Source organism: Oncorhynchus mykiss, chromosome 15, assembly GCF_013265735.2.
Source record: "Oncorhynchus mykiss isolate Arlee chromosome 15, USDA_OmykA_1.1, whole genome shotgun sequence".
In the NCBI taxonomy this organism is placed as follows: domain Eukaryota; kingdom Metazoa; phylum Chordata; class Actinopteri; order Salmoniformes; family Salmonidae; genus Oncorhynchus; species Oncorhynchus mykiss.
This window is the reverse complement of record NC_048579.1, coordinates 22,168,033-22,188,906: the sequence shown is the minus strand read 5'-3', so window position 1 is coordinate 22,188,906 and position 20,874 is coordinate 22,168,033. Positions and strand designations below refer to the sequence as shown.

At 42.0% G+C, this 20,874-nt stretch overlaps 1 protein-coding gene across 3 annotated transcripts in view; it reads right to left on the bottom strand.

The window, feature by feature from the left end:
* The window catches only part of lancl2 (LanC lantibiotic synthetase component C-like 2 (bacterial)), a 62,621-nt gene that overhangs the window by 26,544 nt on the left and 15,203 nt on the right, over positions 1 to 20,874 (bottom strand). For all 3 annotated transcript variants that reach the window (XM_036944068.1, XM_036944069.1, XM_036944067.1), the window contains 3 exons: positions 11,282 to 11,399; positions 7,586 to 7,793; positions 4,388 to 4,535 (listed from right to left, as the gene is read on the bottom strand). In XM_036944068.1, the coding sequence (XP_036799963.1) occupies positions 4,388 to 4,535; positions 7,586 to 7,793; positions 11,282 to 11,399 (474 nt within the window). The remainder of the gene's footprint in view (positions 1 to 4,387; positions 4,536 to 7,585; positions 7,794 to 11,281; positions 11,400 to 20,874) is intronic.

Below are 20,874 nucleotides of genomic sequence, written 5' to 3'. Positions count from 1 at the left end.
CCAGAAATGTGCAGGCCATTTGTCAACGGTGTACTGTAGCATTGCTTAGTTGGTATGCTGGAGATGACAGGTGCGGTAGTGAATAAATTCACTCTCCCAGTTGTGTTCTGCAGTGGGGATTCAACTACTATACTGTATTTATAGGGCTGGAGGAAATCCATCTTTGTTTGGAGGATGCAAAGAAAACAACAGTATGACAAAGCACAGGGATGGGATGAGTGTGACTGTGTGCATGCAAGTGCAAATAAATCCACATAACACGTGCAAAACTGTGCGATAAGTAATGGTAGAACAAAAAAACATATAGATACCTGCTTCAGCTCATGCACAAGGGTGGAGGTTCTGAAATCTCTGTGGGTTACAGTGCACTAACTGGTGAATTGATATACAGTACGTGGACACTGGGGCTGTCTCCTGCTGCAGCTACAACCACAGAACATCAACAGTGTTTATTGCGCTGTCCGTGTTGCTGAAGCTGTAACAGAATTACCCACATTTCTGACTGAAAAGTTATGTTACCAAAATCCCTCATTTGTTTAGGGAAAACATTCCTTATTCCCTCAACCTTTGCTCTTTTTTTGTGACAAATGTATGCATTGCATGCATGTAACCAATAATGCCTGACCTATAGCATAGTAATCACATCAATAAATTGGTTATAACAAACTACAAACACGAGACAGCAAAATGGATGCGACATAGAAACTCGAAATGGGGGAATGTTTACTGTTTGCACAGGAGGTAAAGGGAATGTCAGATGTGTGGAATAAATTGGACTAGTTGTGGAAAATACTGGAGATCAAGAAAAAGAAGGTAAGGAGCCAACACTACATGCATATTATGTGTACCAAACAGGTGCTGTTAAAACAAATGCTGTTAAGTTATTTTAAAAACTAATATGCTTGAATGCATTTCCAATCATGAATGACTTGTATGCTTGTGATGACATTAACAAATGATTGACTGATTGATACAGTAGCCTATATAAGTATTGAAATATAGGTCAAAGTAAGATACGGTATTAAGACTAAACTGGATGTGGTCGAGCCTACTAAGCCTACTAATGATAATGACATAACTTATTATTAGAATGATGATCATAATAATTATAACAATAATGAGAAATATCATTTTTGGGACAATTTGAAAGTGTAAACACTATATAAGTAATAAAAACATACCTGAGGCTGTTCTAACAACAAAAAAGTGTAAAGCCTTTATTACAGCATAGCAAAGATTAAAAACAGACAAATGTGAAATTGTTTCTCATATTTTGGTTGTATGAGGCTTGGTGCACACAGTAGGCTATTAAAACAAACACTCCAACAGGCAACAGAAGCAGGATCTGTTTTTCCTTCACTCTGCGGTCCAACTCATCCCAAACCATCTCAATTGGGTTGAGGTCGGGTGATTGTGGAGGCCAGGTCATCTGATGCATTACTCCATCACTCTCCTTCTTGGTCAAATAGCCCTTACACAGCCTGGAGGTGAGTTTTGGGTCATTGTCCTGTTCAAAAACAGATAGTCCCACTAAGGGCAAACCAGATGGGATGGCGTGTCGCTGTAGAACGCTGTGGTAGCCATGTTGGTTAAATTTTCCTTGAATTCTAAATAAAATCACTGACAGTGTCAACAGCAAAGCACCCCCACACCTCCTCCTCCATGTTTCACGGTGGGAACCACACATGCGAAGATCATCCGTTCACCTACTCTGCGTTTCACAAAGACACAGCGGTTGGAACCAAAAATCTCGCATTTGGACTCATCAGACCAAAGGACAGATTTCCACCGGTCTAATGCCCACTGCTCGTGTTTCCAATCAAGTCTCTTCCAATTGGTGTCCTTTAGTAGTGGTTCTTTGCAGCACTTCGACCATGAAGGCCTGATTCACGCATTCTCCTCTGAACAGTTGATGTTGAGATGTGTCTGTTACTTGAACTCTGTGAGGTGCAATCTGAGGTGCAGTTATTTGCCGATTTCTGGGGCTGGTAACTCTAATGAACTTATCCTCTGCAGCAGAGGTAACTCTGGGGTTTCCTTTCCTGTGGCGGTCCTCATGAGAGCCAGTTTCATCATAGCGCTTGATTGTTTTTGCGACTGCACTTATAGAAACTTTAAAAGTTCTTGAAATGTTCCAGATTGACTGACCTTCATGTCTTAAAGTAATGATGAACTGTCGTTTCTCTTTGCTTATTTGAGCTGTTCTTGCCATAACATAGACTTGATCTTTTAACAAATAAGGCCATCTTCTGTATACCACCCCTACCTTGTCACCACACAACTGATTGGCTCAAACGCATTAAGGAAAGAAATTATACAAATGAACTTTTAACAAGGAACACCTGTTAATTGAAATGCATTCCATGTGACTACCTCATGAAGCTGGTTGAGAGAATGCCAAGAGTGTGCAAAGCTGTCATCAAGGCAAAGGGTGGCAACTTTGAAGAATTCTAAATAAAAAAATTATTTTCATTTGTTAAACACTTTTTTGGTTACTACATGATTCAAAATGTGTTATTTCATAGTTTTGATGTCTTCACTATTATTCTACAATGCAGAAAATAGTAAAAAATAAAGAAAAACCCTTGAATGACTTGGTGTGTCCAAACTTTTGACTGGTTCTGTATATCGATGATTTATAAAGCCAGGCACATTTAACAGTTAGGCTATTGATTATAGATCTAAGTTGAGATTTCATCTCTCCTCACTTTTCTTAGACAATAAGGCAAGGGCTGTTTTCTCGTCTCCTAATGCCGATGCGGCCTCCGCCGCATTGTTCTCAACACCAACATGCTGGTTAACTTTGCTATTATCCACATAGCAACATGGTCTAGGAAAAGATGCCAATTCAACAGCGCACTTTAACCACTATCCAACGGGGGAGAAAGTGCATTTGTTATGAAATAATATAACACATTTTTGCACCATAGCTCTTACATAATTTAACCATATACAATTTCAGTAGCACACGTCTTAGTGACGGACTGTGCCATCTCCACAGCCTCCGTAATGACTAGTGCACTCAGACAGGCACGAATCAGACAGGTGTCTTGTACAATATGTACACTGCTCGACTAAAGAAATCTTGGTCGACCAACTGCCTATCGACCAAATAGGGTCATCCCTAGAAGTCACACACTAACCAGTGAATTGATATAGGGGAATGACGGGGGCACAGTCAGACAGTAACTGGTGAATTGATAGGAGGGTGACGCGGGCAGTGGGCACAAGCTCAGGTGATCCATGCATCCCGGCCTACCCTAAACCCTACGGGCCTGGCCCTCGCATGAACCTTCACTCCCAATCCTGATGGAGCATGAAGGGATGCCTACCCTCTAGCCTGCACTGGGGCTCTCTACCGGGGCTAAGAATAGCATCATCTTGAACCTGCACAGTGAGAGTGATCGAGAGAGTGATCGAGAGAGAGAGAGAGAGAGAGAGTGATCGAGAGAGTGATCGAGAGAGAGTGATCGAGAGAGTGTGATCGAGAGAGTGAGAGAGAGAGAGAGAGAGAGAGAGAGAGAGAGAGAGAGAGAGAGAGTGATCGAGAGAGAGAGAGATCGATAGAGATGAAAAAGGGAAAAGACTGAGGGAGAGAGAGAGAGAGAGAGAAGGAGAAAAGAGAAAGAGTGGGAAAATATAGATGACAGACAGAGAGGGCGGTAGTGGTAGAGGGGGAGAGAGAGAGAGAGAGCGAGCAGCATACAGATCTTTCCTAATGAGCTGTTAATGTAGTGGAAGACAGAGGCATTGGAGCCCTAGAGGAACGGAACTTCTAAGGATTAGCAATTAAGGTTCAGATAAAAGATTTGATCCTTGAAAGGCAAACGGTAAATTTAGGCCAATGGGATTAAAATGGGGCCAATGTTTCCGAGTACAGTAGTATAGACGTAGTGGAAAAGTCCCAGCTGTATCCACCGTAAGCTTTTCCTCCAGGGGGAAGAGAATAGTTAAACTATGCTTTGACTGTGCATATTTTTGTGACTGGGGACATTTTTCTCCGTTACACCTCTGTGTGAAATACAGCTCTACAGGGAAGGTGTTCCATCGCTTCTCCAATAACCATCTGTCTACCAGAAAGACAGGGGGACGGAATGGGGTTGGAGAATACCCACTCCTACGCTACACAGTGCTCGCACACACACACACACACACACGTGAATATACACATACACCACACGAGGCAGCAGCCAGAGCATATATTAGATACTGTCCCCTCTGTGCTTTGAAAATTAGTCAATTATGATTTGACGTTTTTTCCCCCGGTTGCTAACCAGAATGTTTATGCCGTGTTAGAGATGACGTGTGTTGTTGCGCTATAATTGACATGGTGGTCCCGTGCACTGTGTGTACTGTACGTGCGGGCGGGCGTGCTTGTTGCTCTAACCCTGGCGATGGTGGTCTCATCCACAGTGTCGGGTCCTATCTCCTTGTTGACATAGAGCAGGGCGTACAGGTAGCCGGCCCGTCCGTACAGCAGCTCATCGGGCATCTCAGAGTCCGCAGACACCACTCCACGCTGCAGCTGGAGCAACCTGGGGGAGGGTAGACACATGTTAACACAGAGTTAGATAGGCACACACAGGCAATCACACACAAAATACTCAGGAAAAACATGTACAAACAGAACTATTTCCGTAATAAATGCACAAAAGAAAATCAAACCCATTTGAAAGACGGACAAAACAGAGAGGTGGATTGAGTCACAGTCCCTAATTATATTCAATTGGATCCCATGTACAGTGAATTCGGAAAGTATTCCGAATGCAATCTACACACAGTACCCTACGATGACAAAGCGAAAACAGGTTTAGACATTTTTGCAAATGTATTAAAAATTAAAAACAGAAATACCTTATTCACATAAGTTTTCAGACCCTTTGCTATGAGACTCAAAATTGAGCTCAAATGCATCCTGTCTCCATTGATCATCCTTGAGATGTTTCTACAACTTGGAGTCCACATGTGGTCAATTTAAATTGATTGAACATGATTTGGAAAAGCACACACCTGTCTATATAAGGTCCCACAGTTGACAGTGCAGGTCAGAGCAAAAACCAAGCCATGATTTGTCGGGAAAGCTCCAGCACAGGATTGTGTCGGTGCACATACAGTGGGGCAAAAAAGTATTTATAGTCACCAATTGTGCAAGTTCTCCCACTTAAAAAGATGAGAGGCCTGTAATTTTCATCATAGGTACACTTCAACTATGACAGACAATTAGGGGTAAAAAATCCAGAAAATCACATTATAGGATTTTTAATGAATTTATTTGCAAATGATGGTGGAAAATAAGTATTTGGAGGAAACCTGGCACCGTCCCTACTGTGAAGCATGGTGGTGGCAGCATCATGCTGTGGGGATGTTTTTCAGCGGCAGGGTCTGGGAGATTAGTCAGGAATGAGGAAAGGTGAACGAAGCAAAGTACAGAGAGATCCTTGATAAAAACCTGCGCCAGAGCATTTAGGACCTGAGACAGGGGGCGAAGATTCACCTTCCAACAGAACAACGACCCTAAGCACACACACTGCCAAGACAATGCAGGAGTGGCTTCGGGGCAAGTCTCTCAATGTCCTTGAGTGGCCCAGCCAGAGCCCAGACTTGAACCCGATATAACGTCTCTGGAGAGACCTGAAAATAGCTGTGCAGTGATGCGCCCCATCCAACCTGACAGAGCTTTAGAGGATCTGGGAGAAACTCCCCAAATATAAATCAAATTTTATTTGTCACATGTATAGCAGATGTTATTGCAGGTGTAGCTGACTACAGGTTTGCCAAGTGCATACCCTAGATGACTCGAGGCTGTAATCGCTGCCAAAGGTGGTTCAACAAAATACTGACATTTTTTATTTTTAATACATTTGCTAAAAATGATAAAAAGCTGTTTTTGCTGTTAACAAAATGTTGAAAAAGTCAAGGGGTCTGAATACTTTCCCAATGCATTTTATGTAAAAACATGTAGGCTCAGGGCTCAGACTGCTTTGATGACAGCAGGAGGGCCTTTGTGAGTAGTAGGGTGTGTGTGTGTGTGTGTGTGTGTGTGTGTGTGATAAGGTTCAGACATTTAATCAGCCCCTTGCTGTGAGCTCCACTGTTAGTTCCATCAGCATGCTAACAAAACTAGATAGAGTACTAGAGGCAGGCAGGTCCAATAGATTTAGCTACAACCTATCACGCCACTCAACATTACACACACCACTCCAGCCCCAGACCATGGGAGAGACATTTGTCCGTGATAAGCAGAGATTTGCGAATGAAAATAATTTAGGGACAATTGACATGTTGGATAGTGTAGGGATTAACTGAATGGTTCTTGATGAAGAACACAGTGCACCCGAGGAAAAAGAGTGGATAGCAAAAATGACCAAGTGAGAAACTGGTAGAGAGTAAAAGGAGAGAAAACAAAGATCGTGAAAAAAGGTAAAGACAGTAAAAGAGTATTGGAGAGAGAAAGACAGTGTGAGAAGGTTGGAGAGCATGAAGAAAATTAGTGAGGAGGTAGGGAGAAAGAGATCAGCAAGTTAACACTAGAACCGCCATAGGCCAACGGTCACGGACATTTGACTTTGTCAAAGAAAATAAGCCATGTCCTGCTCCTTCCCTGTATTTTCCTAAATGGTTGTATTTTACACTGCTCGTTTGTCAGAATTTTGAAATCACAAACAGAAAAGTATTTTAACCTGATTTTTTTCACACCTACTCCCAACCTAACCCGCTAAGACAATGTGCTCTAGGATGTTGGTACCCAACCAGGTGCTAATGCGTCTCTCTCTCTCTCTCCTCACTAAATGAATGAGCGATAATTGTGCACCTTTACTTCACAATTTAAATTAGGCCTAACTGAATGATAAGGGGGGAGAAGAGGTTGATTTAAATTTAGAAAGACAAGAGTGGAATGATGAGTTTGTGTTATGCCTATTCATCAGCAGCAAATCATTTGACCGCGTGCCTTGATACCATCGTCTTTGACGTTTTACTTTGTAAAAAATAAGCTGTGATGGGGCTGTTTTATTTACAATAACTCTATTACTGAGGATATTGATTGTAAGGGAAACAAAAACATTCTACGTGTTGTAGTCGGCCTTTAGAATAATGCTAAACATATCCTTGCCTTAGAGTTGATGAGCGGGGGGGGGGGGGCAGTCAGCCCGCCCATCGAAACTACACCTACATTAATTTCACACATAATAGGAGTTAGCCTATTGACAAGATTAAATTGACAATAATCGGACAAGTGCCAATATTAGGCGTATTAGTTGTCAAATTGTACATGAAGAGATGGGCACATCTTGTAATTGACAGATGCAAGGAAATTGATATTTCTTCATGCAATTAATCCTTTATGATAGTTTATGCACTATTTATCAAGTGGTGGTGCTTATGTTTGCGCACCTTGAGGGTTGATATGCATCTGATGCATATGCTAAACGTGCGCCCGGCGGCGTTGTCTAGCGGGTACTTATAGGCTGAAAGGCCAGGAGGTTCTGGTGTTCATGCCAACAACAAATCTAGTATTAAAGAAAGGAGCTTCAAAAAGAACAACAATATTTCCACTGCAGTCGGAGAGTTTTTAAAAGCTCCCTACTTGGTGAGGCACTCCTGACTCTCTGTCTGGTTCTTGAGGCGGTGGTGCACCACAGCAGCCACGGCCAGTGGCCCTGCATCCCCACACAGGAAGGTGACCTTGCGACCATTCAGGATCCTCAGGGTCCTCTTCACATAGTCCAGTGCCCTCTGGAGGTGGGAGGCCTCGCAGGTCACCCGGTGCAACTGCAGGTAGAGAAGGGCGATACCTATAGACGGGGAAAATAAATCTCGTTCATAACTGGCATAGGATATAATTTATCAAATCGGTTTAGAGGTTGATGCAGTAGCTATCTGAACACAGTTGTGGACAAATTCCAAACACGATCATAATAGGACATGTTTTAGTAGCAGGAGTGCTAAACAGGGTAAGGGAAGGCATGGGGTATTTCTGTGCTGAGAATTTAACTTTCAACTACAGTTCACTTTGGCTGGTGAAATTGTGTCCCGTTAGCCATGAAATATGTAGGTCTAAAGAGGCATTCTGACAGTCCACTTAATCAAAATATCTCACTCACTGGAGCAATAAATACATCTTAGGCTAGATACAATACAAAAATTCACAGGGATAGCACTTTGGACGAGTATCCAGCGAGTATCACTTCCCCTAGACCCAAGGCTTAGGTAAAATGGCCACAACAACGCCTAAACACCAGCTGTCACAAACCATAGCCACATCTGTCTAGTGTCATTATCGTAACTGTACATTTGCCATGTCATTACCACATGTCATTACACTGTGGTTACCGTAACACTGTCGTTACCGTAACAATGTCAATGCCGTTACCATAACAATGTCGTTACAGTAACAATGTCGTTACAGTAACCCTCAAGATGGGCTGTTCATGTTAAGTGGAACGACCCAGGGCTGACATCATCCATGGTCAACCAGGCCATGCACCCAGAGGCTATGGTCCACAAATGCCTGCTTCCAATATTTAGCCATAATAGGCAGTGCACTGAGAGTCAAATCATATACATCAAATACATCAAGTCACATACACATGGTTAGCAGATGTTAATGCAGATGTGGCGAAATGCTTGTGCTTCTAGTTCCGACAATGCAGTAATAACCAACAAGTAATCTAACCTAACAATTTCACAACTGCTCCCTCACACACGTGTAAAGGTATAAAGAATATGTACATAAAAATGTAAATAAATAAAAAATAAAAATATATGAATGAGTGATGGTACAGAACGACATAGGCAAGATGCAGTAGGTGGTATAGAGTACAGTATATACATATGAGATGAGTAATGTAGGGTAGGTAAACATTATATTAAGTGGCATTGTTTAAAGTGGCTAGTGATATATTTTTTACATAAATTTTTCCATTATTAAAGTGTCTGGAGTTGAGGCAGTATGTTGGCAGCAGCCACTCAATGTTAGTGGTGGCTGTTTAACAGTCTGATGGCCTTGAGATAGAAGCCGTTTTTCAGTCTCTCGGTCCCTGCTTTGATGCACCTGTACTGACCTCGCCTTCTGGATGATAGCGGGGTGAACAGGCAGTGGCTCGGGTGGTTGTTATCCTTGATGATCTTTATGGCCTTCCTGTGACATCGGGTGGTGTAGGTGTCCTGGAGGGCAGGTAGCTTGCTCCTGGTGATGCGTTGTGCAGACCTCACTACCCTCTGGAGAGCCTTATGGTTGTGGGCGGAGCAGTTGCCGTACCAGGTGGTGATACAGCCTGACAGGATGCTCTCGATTGTGCATCTGTAAAAGTTTGTGAGTGCTTTTGGTGACAAGCCAAATTTCTTCAGCCTCCTGAGGTTGAAGAGGCTCTGCTGCGCCTTCTTCACCATGCTGTCTGTGTGGGTGGACCAATTCAGTTTGTCCGTGATGTGTACGCCGAGGAACTGTGGATAGGGGGGTGCTCCCTCTGCTGTTTCCTGAAGTCCACGATCATCTCCTTTGTTGAGTGTGAGGTTATTTTCCTGACACCACACTCCGAGGGCCCTCACCTCCTCCCTGTAGGCCGTCTCGTCGTTGTTGGTACTGTGTTTATGAACATTTCGACATTCAAGCCTCTCCATGTCAACATCTTTCACCCTTAGATCAAACAGTGGGTTATATACCCTAAATCAAATCACATTTTATTTGTCACATGAGCCGAATACAAGCCCTTAACCAACAATGCAGTTCAACAAATAGTTAGGAAAATATTTACTAAATAAACTAAAGTAAAAAAATTATGTAATAAAAAGTAACGCAAAATAACAATACCGAGGCTATATACAGGGGGTACCAGTACCGAGTCAATGTGTTGGGTACAGGTTAGTCGAGGTAATTTGTACATGTAGGTAGGGGTAAAGTAACTATGCATAGATAATAAACAGCGAGTAGCAGCAGTGTAAAATCAAAGGGGGGGTGGGGGTCAATGTAAATAGTGCGGGTGGCCATTTGATTGTTGTTCAGAAGTCTTATGGCTTGAGGGTAGAAGCTGTTAACCTGTTACAGACGTGGTTCCTGCACAGGAACCACATCCGCGGAAACATCCGCGGAAATAAATCTCAAACTTTCATTAAAATACACACGCAAGATACTCAATTAAAGCTACACTCGTTGTGAATCTAGTCAACATGTCAGATTTGTAAAATGCTTTTCGGTGAAAGCATGAGAAGCTATTATCTGATAGCATGCACCCCCCAAAATACCTGAACGAGACCTAAACAAAAGATTTTGCGGTAGCCGGTGCTACACAAAACGCAGAAATAAAATATAAAACATTCATTACCTTTGACGAGCTTCTTTGTTGGCACTCCTATATGTCCCATAAACATCACAATTGGGTCTTTTTCCCGATTAAATCCGTCATTGTATCCCCAAAATGTCCTTTTATGAAGGCCGGTCTGATCCAGGAAAAATCACCTTTTCAAGACCCAACGTCACTTTTAAAATTAAAAAAAGTTGCCTATAAACTTTTACAAATCACTTCAAACTACTTTTGTAAACCAACTTTAGGTATTTATAAACGTTAATAATCGATCAAATTGATCACGGGGCGATCTGTATTCGATAGCAGCAAGTCTTGAAATCATCGTCCATTTTTTAACTTTCATAGCTTCCTCCGGTGCGCCCCAAGACAGGAAGTGCCTACACGTCATCCCACCATGGATAAATCTACAATGAAATGCCAGTACTGGCGGCATTGTGTGGAAGCTGTAGACATTGTAATGGGAATCTCATCTATTTTCTATCGCCTTAGACAATACATTGACTGGCGGATGAATCTTTTTTTTGTGTTTTTGGTGACCAGTTTTCCCAGGGATTTTTACTCCTGAACACGTTCTGTTATAGCCACAGACACGATTTAACCAGTTTAGAGACTTCAGAGTGTTTTCTATACACACATACATATCATATGCATATACTATATTCCTGGCATGAGTAGCAGGACGTTGAAATGTTGCGCGATTTTTTACAAAAAGCTGCGAAAATTCGCATCATCCGTAACAGGTTTTAAGGAGCCTTTTTGGATCTAGACTTGGCCCTCCGGTACCGCTTGCCGTGCGATAGCAGAGAGAACTGTCTATGCCTTGGGTGACTGGAGTCTGACAAGGAGTCAGAGATGACTGAGTAGGAGTCAGAGGTTAGTTTTTCTAGCGATGTGACATGATTAACCGTCTCTCACCTTCAATCCAATCGAGGTCTCTAAATCATAACTGAAGATCAGTCTGGCCACTGGTCACTGACCTGTCCAGCCCGTATAGGTGGAGAAGTCGTGGGGGTCGGCCGTCTTCAGGCCCTCCTCCATCTGCTGCAGCAGGTCCTTGATCTTATTCTGCACCTTCTTCTGGAACACCTCGCTGATCTGTGGCGGGATAGAGGAGGAGGGTAAGAGAACACATGAACACACCATATCTTCCAGTTCCAGTCCATGAAACCGCGTACAAGGGAGACAATGGTACACAAAATGTACGGACAGTCCTTGTAAAACACAAACCGCTCGGAGGAGGCCAGACCTAAAAGGACAACTAAATCCAGGTAGGCCTACATTAAAATCACATCAAGGGCTAGGGTTAGACTAGGGTGCGGGAAGGGGGTTTAAAGTCAAACTGGAGTTTTGAAAAGAGCTTGCAAGCCAGAGCCAGTGTTATAGTCTTGAAAGGAAGTCGAGAGCCATGGAATTGTGAAGAGTCATGCACCTTTGCATTTATAGCTTGTGATCCACAATACAAAGCACTCAGGTGGGCAAGTTGCTGACTTACAAGCCCTTAACCAATGCAGTTCAAGAAATAGTAATAGAAAATATTTACAAAATAAACTAAAGTAAAAAAAGTAACACAATAAAAACAATACTGAGGCTATATACAGGGGGTACCAGTACAGAGTGGAGGGTGTAGGCCTGAGTGACATTCTGTAACACCTGCAAATAGCAGAGAGACAGAGGCATTCAACTCTTACCCTACGAGGTCTGGAGCCAGCTGTTTTTCTGTTCTAACTGCTAATTAAGTTGCACCCACCTGGTGTCCCAGGTCTAAAATCAGTCCGTGATTGGAGGGGAACAATGAAAAAAAAACACTGAGGTCCAGAGTTGAGTTTGAGGGGCATAGGCCATTAAGCCCTATGTGAAGACTGGGATCAGACAGTTCCGCTTTGTCAAAGCCAAAGAGCCAAAGCAGTGAGATCCCATGGTGATTACGAACTTCTGTGGCAGGACTGTGTGTGTGTGTGTGTGTGTGGGGGGGGGGGGGGGGAATGCTGATGAGACACACACCTCTGCTCTGAGCCAGAATGTGCGTGCACCAAAGCACACAAGTACACACCTAGGCTTTACACTGTACCGCTGTTCTGCTCTACTGAACAAGGGCTTAGGGTGGGAGACGTGCACAGACTGGGCACACAGACAGCTGCTCACTTACACACATACAGTTGAAGTCGGAAGTTCACATAAACTAGTTTTAGTGACTCCAACCTAAGTGTTTCAACCACTCCACACATTTCTTGTTAACAAACTATAGTTTTGGCAAGTCGGTTAGGACATCTACTTTGTGCATGACACAAGTAATTTTTCCAACAATTGTTTACAGACAGTTTATTTCACTGTATCACAATTCCAGTGGGTCAGAAGTTTAGACACACTAAGTTAGCTGTGCCTTTAAACAGCTTGGAAAATTCCAGAAAATTATGTCATGGCTTTAGAAGCTTCTGATAGGCTAATTGACATCATTTGAGTCAATTGGAAGTGTACCTGTGGATGTATTTCAAGGCCTACCCTCAAACTCAGTGCCTCTTTGCTTGACATCATGGGGAAAAAATCTAAAGAAATCAGCCAAGACCTCAGAAAAAAATTGTAGACCTCCACTAGTCTGGTTCATCCTTGGGAGCAATTTACAAACGCCTGAAGGTACCATGTTCATCTGTACAAACAGTACGCAAGTATAAACACCATGGGACCACGCAGCCGTCATACCGCTGAGGAAGGAGACACGTTCTGTCTCCAAGAAATGAACATACTTTGGTGCGAAAATTGCAAATCAATCCCAGAACAACAGCAAAGGATCTTGTGAAGAAGCTACTGCTCCAAAACCGCCATAAAAAGAGCCAGACTACAGTTTGACACTGCACATAGAGACAAAGAGTGTACTTTTTGGAGAAATGTCCTCTGGTCTGACGAAACAAAAATAGAACCGTTTGACCATAAAGACAATCGTTATGTTTGGAGGAAAAATTAGAATGCTTGCAAGCCGAAGAACACCATCCCAACCGTGAAGCACGTGGGGTGGCAGCATCATGTTGTGGGGGTTCTTTGTTGCAGGAGGGACTGGTGCACTGGAGGAGGAGGGAGGGAGGAACATTATGTGAATATATTGAAGCAACAACTCAAGACATCAGTCAGGAAGTTAAAGCTTGGTCACAAATGGGTCTTCCAAATGCACAATGACCCCAAGCACACTTCCAAAGTTGTGGTAAAATGGCTTAAGGACAACAAAGTCAAGGTATTGGAGTGGCCATCAAAAAGCCCTGACCTCAATCCTATAGAAAATTTGTGACAAGAACTGAAAAAGCGTGGCGAGCAAGTAGGCCTAGAAACCTGACTCAGTTACACCAGCTCTGTCAGGACGAATGGGCCAAAATTCACCCAATTTATTGTGGGAAGCTTGTGGAAGGCTACCCGAAATGTTTGACCCAAGTTAAACAATTTAAAAGGCAATGCTACCAAATACTAATTTGTATGTGAACTTCTGACCCAATGGGCATGTGATGAGAGAAATAAAAGCTGAAATAAATCTCTACTATCATTCTGACATTTCACATTCTTAAAACAAAGTGGTGATCCTAACTGACCTAAAACAGGGAATTTTTACTCAGATTAAATGTCAGGAATTGTGAAAAACTGAGTTTAAATGTAGTTGGCTAAGGTGTATGTAAACTTCCGACTTCAACTGTATATGCTCAGTCACACAATCCATTGGTTGGAAATAAGGAACGAAGGGGCACACCTTCAATTCACAAAACAACACACAAACACCAAAAGACAGCTCCCTTTCCCAGGCCAAAACAACAGAGTGACAGCTTGGGTAACTCCGATGGCCTCCATCCAGCACCCCAGAGCTACAATCTGCCTTAGCGGGTCGTCTTGTGTCTTATATATATATATATATATATATATTTTTTTTTTTTTAAATAGGCCACCTCAGCAATTCTCTTGTGATGCATATCCAGAATGCATTTTCAATTTCACTGCTCCACTGGTTTGAGACGGTAAAAGAACAGCTCAGCATCGACAGCTAACTCAATACAGACTTTCTTGGGACTGTCACAATGCAAACGCCATTAGAGGCTACAACAGTGCAATCTCTCGTGGACAGACTACGGAGACAAAGTGGTACACGAATTTCTGACCAAATTACGGAAGATTTTTGTTCTGGGTTAAAGGAGATTGAAAGAAAAATAGAGTAGTCTACATAGGCTATATACAGTACCAGTCAAAAGTGTGGACACACCTACTCAGTTTTTTAAAACATTTTTACTATTTTCTACATTGTAGAATAATAGTGAAGACATCCAAACTATGAAATAACACATGGAATCAAGTAGGAAGCAAAAAAATAATGTGTTAAACAAAAATATTTAAACATTTGAGATTCTTCAAAGTAGACACCCTTTGCCTTGATGACGGCTTTGCACACTCTTGGCATTCTCTCAATCAGCTTCCAGTCACCTGGAATGCATGTCAATTAACATGTGTGCCTTGTTAATTGTTAATTTGTGAAATGTCTTTCCTTCTTAATGCTTTTGAGCCAATCAGTTGTGTTGTGATAAGGTAGAGGTGGTAAAAGATAGCCCTATTTGGTGGTAGATGATAGCCCTATTTGGTAAAAGACCAAGTCCATATTATGGCAAGAACTGATCAAATAAGCAGAGAAATTACAGTCCATCATTACTTTAAGACATGAAGGTCAGTCAATCTGGAAAATTTCAAGAACTTTTAAAGTTTCTTCAAGTGCAGTCACAAAAGCCATCAAGCACTATGATGAAACTGGCTAAGTTCATTAGAGTTACCATCCTCAGAAATTGCAGCCCAAATAAAATCTTCACAGAGCTCAAGTAACATACACATCTCAACATCAACTGTTCAGAGGAGACTGTGTGGATCAGGCCTTCGTGGTCGAATTGAAGCAAAGAAAGCACTACTAAATGACACCAATAATAAGAAAATACTTGCTTGGGCCAAGAAACACGAGCAATGGACTTTAGACGAGTGGAAATCTGTCCTTTGGTCTGATGAGTCCAAATTTGAGATATTTGGTTCCAACCGCGTTGACGTGGTTGACGTGTGGTTTCCACCATGAAGCATGGAGGGGGGGGGGGGGAATTTGCTGGTGACACTGTCTGATTAATTTGGAATTCAAGGCACACTTAACCAGCATGGCTACCACAGCATTCTGCAGCGATACACCTTCCCATATGGTTTGTAGGACTATCATTTATTTTTCAAGAGGACAATGACCCCAAACTCATTTCCAGGCTATGTAAAGGCTATTTGACCAAGAAGGAAAGTGATGAAGTGCTGCATCAGATGACATGGCCTCCACAATCACCCGACCTCAACCCAATTGAGATGGTTTGGGATAAGTTAGATCGCAAAAGTTGGACCACAGAGTGAAGGAAAATCAGCCAGCAGTGCTCAGCATACGTGGGAACTCCTTCAAGACTGTTGGAAAGCATTCCTCATGAAGATGGTTGAGAGAATGCCAAACGTGTGCAAAGCTGTCATCAAGGAAATGAGTGGCTACTTTGAAGAATCTAAAATATAAAAATATATTTTAATTGATTTAACACTTTTAGTTACTACATGATTCCATATGTGTTATTTCATAGTTTTTATGTCTTCACTATTATTCTACAATGTAGAAAATAGTAAAAATAAAGAAAGCCCTTGAATGAGTAGGTGTCAGAACTTTTGACTGGTACTGTATTTCAATCATATTGGAATCAATTTCATGTTCAATTGAGTTCTATTTAGCTAGGCTGCTACCCGAAATTAGTCTCAATTTCATGATGTGTAGGCCTAATGATGTGTGCAATGATGTGTCAAGTAATTGATAGTGCATAGCCTAAGCATTAGAACAAGCTGCCTCAATATTTACAACCATAGGTGATCATTCCCCTCTAGGAGCTGATCTGTTATCAGGCTCTAAAATTAAGGTAAGATTTTAAATGGAAAATGCTGATCCGAGAGCAGCACTGCCTTTCGGGCCTATCAGTATCGACACATGCTCTAGCGACTCACTTATTGAAAGTTCTCCCTACGTGTTGTTTTGTAAAACGCATGCGTTGTTAAAACACTTGTAATAAGTTCCATCGCTATTGAGAAACTGGGCCCTGGCTATTAATTCATAGACATGGTTATTTGCATTTATGCAAAACATATGGATTCTCCCTTTAAAGAGTGGAGGGGGTGAATGTCAACAGCTGCTTTACATTAAGCACATAGAAGTTGTGACTCTCAAAGTACTGAATAAATTGTCAGTGAGCATTTAGAAAGAAATCCCCCCAGACGCACCTTTTTTACTTGTTGATGGCTACCGGACCGGCCTTGATTTCAACGTCCACGGATGGGACTCCCTTAAAATAAAACACACTAGTTCTATGCAAGTGACTTCTTGTAGTACGTTAGGAGAGTATCTATTCTTATCCTAACCCTTTTCCTAAACTATGACCAAATTCTTCTGACATGCTGCGTAAGATCTCCTAACCCGCTACGAAAAGGTCATAGCTGCATTGAAGTGGCGTGTTTTTAGGGAATCTCATCCACATCTGGTTCAGATTTGGTCCAATCTGGACTGGCCTTAAATTTGGCCCAAACAGACATCTTTATAAAAAAAATGACCAATTAAAATGTGACTGAGAACACATTCTCACTTACAGCAACGACCTGGAGAATAGGTACAGAGGAGAGGGGATGAATAAGCCAGTAGGAAGCTGGGCATGATTAGGTGGCGATGATGGTATGAGGGCCAGATTAGGAATTTAGCCAGGACACCAGGGTTAACATCCCTACTCTTACAATAAGTGCCATTGGATCTTTAGTGACCACAGAGAGTCAGGATACTTGTTTAACGTCCCATCCGAAATACGGCACTCTACACAGGACACAGGGACTAAAATGGCGCCGTAAGAAATGGCAGCAGTTTTACGGTGCCCAACCAATTGTGCTATTATGTGGCTGGGGTTCGCATTATTGGCAACTTATTTTGTACATAATGTTTCTGCAACCGTATCTCACAGCAAAAAAAGAGCTTCTGGATATCAGGACAGCGATCACTCACCTCGGATTAGACAAAGAGCTTCTGGATATCAGGACAGCGATCACTCACCTCGGATTAGACAAAGAGCTTCTGGATATCAGGACAGCTATCACTCACCTCGGATTAGACTAAGATTTTTTCTACAACAAGGACGATGCACAAGACATTCTCCAAACACTCCACAGGGCCGACATCCCTGTTATTTGCAAGAGGAAGCGACGCAGGTACAGAGGACAAAGAGTCAGATGCCTGGTCAGGACCCGGAGAAGGCGACTGGGAAAGCTGCCGTTACCGTCAATACTACTCGCCAACGTGCAATCATTGGACAATAAATTAGACGAGGTACGATCAGGAATATCCTACCAACGGGATGTCAAAAACTGTAATATCCTATGTTTCACGGAAACGTGGCTGAATGACGACTTGGATATTCAGCTAGCGGGATACACGCTGCACTGGCAAGATAGAACAGCACGAGGGGGGTCTGTGCATATTTGTAAACAACAGCTGGTGCACAAAATCTAAGGAAGTCTCTAGATTTTGCTCGCCTGAAGTATAGTATTTTGTGATAAATTGCAGGCCACACCACTTGCCTAGAGAGTTCTCAGCTATACTTTTCGTGGCTGTTTAATTACCACCACAGACAGATGCTGGCACTAAGACCGCACTCAGTCAGCTGTATAATAAAATAGGAAACCACTCACCCAGAGGCGGTGCTCCTAGTGGCCGGAGACTTTAATGCAGGGGAACTTAAATCAGTTTTACCAAATTTCTATCAACATGTTAAATGTGCAACCAGAGGCAAAATACATTTCTAGATCACCTGCACTCCACACACAGAGACGCATACAAAGCTCTCCCTTGCCCTCCGTTTGGTAAATCTGACCACAACTCTATTCTCCTGATTCCTGCTTACAAGCAAAAATTAAAGCAGGAAGCACCCGTGACTCAGGCTATAAAAAAAGTGGTCAGATGAAGCAGATGCTAAACTACAGGACTGTTTTGCTATCACAGACTGGAACACGTTCCAGGATTCTTCCGATGGCATTGAGGAGTACACCACATCAGTCGCTGGTGTCATGACGTTGGCCTGGGGGTAGGTTTATGACAGTCATAAATACCTCTTCCCCCCTTTTTCCTCTCTCTACCCTACTATTTGAAAACCCCTTGGTCAACATAGAGACTTTGGGAACATCAGAAGGTGTGGGGGAAATTAACTATATTCTGGTAATCCGACCAATTGAACATATGCGGTGGTACTTAATGAATATGATGTCAGTTCGGTTGTCATCTGAGACATTCTCATCAATGATAAGATTGCCAAATGGCAAATGGCAAAGAGCCATGGTAAGGTGCTAGCTAGCATTAAACTTATCTTATAAAAAACAATCAATCTTAACATAATCACTAGTTAACTACACATGGTTGATGATATTACTAGTTTATCTAGCTTGTCCTGCGTTGCATATAATCAATGCAGTGCATGTTAATTTATCATCGAATCACAGCTTACTTCACCAAGCGGGTGATGATTTAACAAGCACATTCACGAAAAAAAGCACCGTCGTTGCACCAATGTACCTGACCATAAACATCAATGCCTTTCTTTAAAATCAATACACAAGTATATATTTTTTAAACCTGCATATTTAGTTCATATTGCCTGCTAATATGAATTTCTTTTAACTAGGGAAATTGTCACTTCTCTTTCGTTCAGTGCAAGCAGAGTCAGGGTATATGCAGCAGTTTGGGCCGCCTGGCATTTGCCAGCAGCTCTTTGCTGTGCTTCAAGCATTGCGCCGTTTATGACTTCTAGCCTATCAACTCCCGAGATTAGGCTGACAATACTAAAATACCTATTAGAACATCCAATAGTCAAAGGTATATGAAATACATTTTTTTTTAGAGAGAAATAGTCCTATAATAACTACAACCTAAAACTTCTTACCTGGGAATATTGAAGACTCAAGTTAAAAGGAACCACCAGCTTTCATATGTTCTGAGCAAGGAACTTAAACATTAGCTTTTTAACATGGCACATATTGCACTTTCACTTTCTTCTCCAACGCTCTTTTTGCATTATTTAAACCAAATCGAACATTTCATTCTTTATTTGAAACTAAATTGATTTTATTGATGCATTATATTAAGTTAAAATAAGTGGGGGTTTTTGTCCTCCAATAATCGATATCGGTGTTGAAAAATCATAACCGGTCGACCTCTATCCCCAACCCCTCTTTTACGCTGCTGCTACTCTGTTTATCATATATGCATAGTCACTAACTATACATTCATGTACATACTACCTCAATCAGCCTGACTAACCGGTGTCTGTATGTAGCATCGCTACTGTATATTGCCTGTTTTATTTCTTTAAATTACCTATTGTTCTCCTAACACCTTTTTTGCACTATTGGTTAGAGCCTGTAAGTAAGCATTTCACTGTAACACCTGTTGTATGCAGCGCACGTGACAAATACACTTTGATTTGACAACATCCGCAACCACTGCCCTGGGGCATTGGGATATTTTCTTTAGACCAGAGGAAAGAGTACTTCCTACTGGCCCTCCAACACCACTTCCAGTAGCATCTGGTCTCTTATCCAGGGACCGACCAGGACCAACACCTTCATTGCTTCAGAGGAAAGCCAGAGGAAAGCCAGCAGTGGGATGCAGGCTGGTATGCTGCTGGCCATCTATTCCAAATACATGTTCTGTATTTAATACATTTGCTAAAATTTCTAAAAACATGTTTTCACTTTGTCATTATGGGGTATTGTGTGTAGATTTGTGAGGGGAAAAAATCTATTTAATACATCTTGAATTTAGGCTGTAACAAAACAAAATGTGGAATAAGTAAATGGGTATGAACGCTTCTGAAGGCACTGGGAGATTTTAATTTAACATTGACCAGCACAACTGTAATTAACAGTATTGCACTTTTCATGTAGCCTACTTTTGGCCAGCTAATAGCCTAACCACCGATCATGCAACATTATGGACTAATCCTGTTGTGAAATAGCCTGCCTCTTGCAAAATAAACTACCATTTAAATTTCACAGGAGTCTTCACCCAATGTAGGCCATCCTGCCTTTCCCTCCATATTCAGCCTTCATTGATTTAATTTGGGCTTAGCGTATAGCCTAGTCTAAGCCCCTATAAAATCTGTTTATTCTGATGAATCAGGATCAGTCAAGCTTTACTCTTTATCTTGTGTTTATTTAGAGCGTGTCTGCTAGATTTGACTCAAGGCCATGAACAACATCAGTATTATGCTAACGAACGCCTCAAATAGGCCGTCACTTTGACATGCTTGGCTTTGTGCAAGACACTGTAATAAATAGCTTTTCTCTTAACCAAGCTTATTATGTTACTGTTCATTGTTTTAGATGTCAAATGATGAGTTGACAACATTATTTGAATGGATTTACAGTATAAAAATAACCATAAAGCGTCAATATTGAGGTGAAAGAAAGGGAGAAGCTTAGAGCCTGAGGCACCAAACCCCAACACTGATGAATAGATATATAT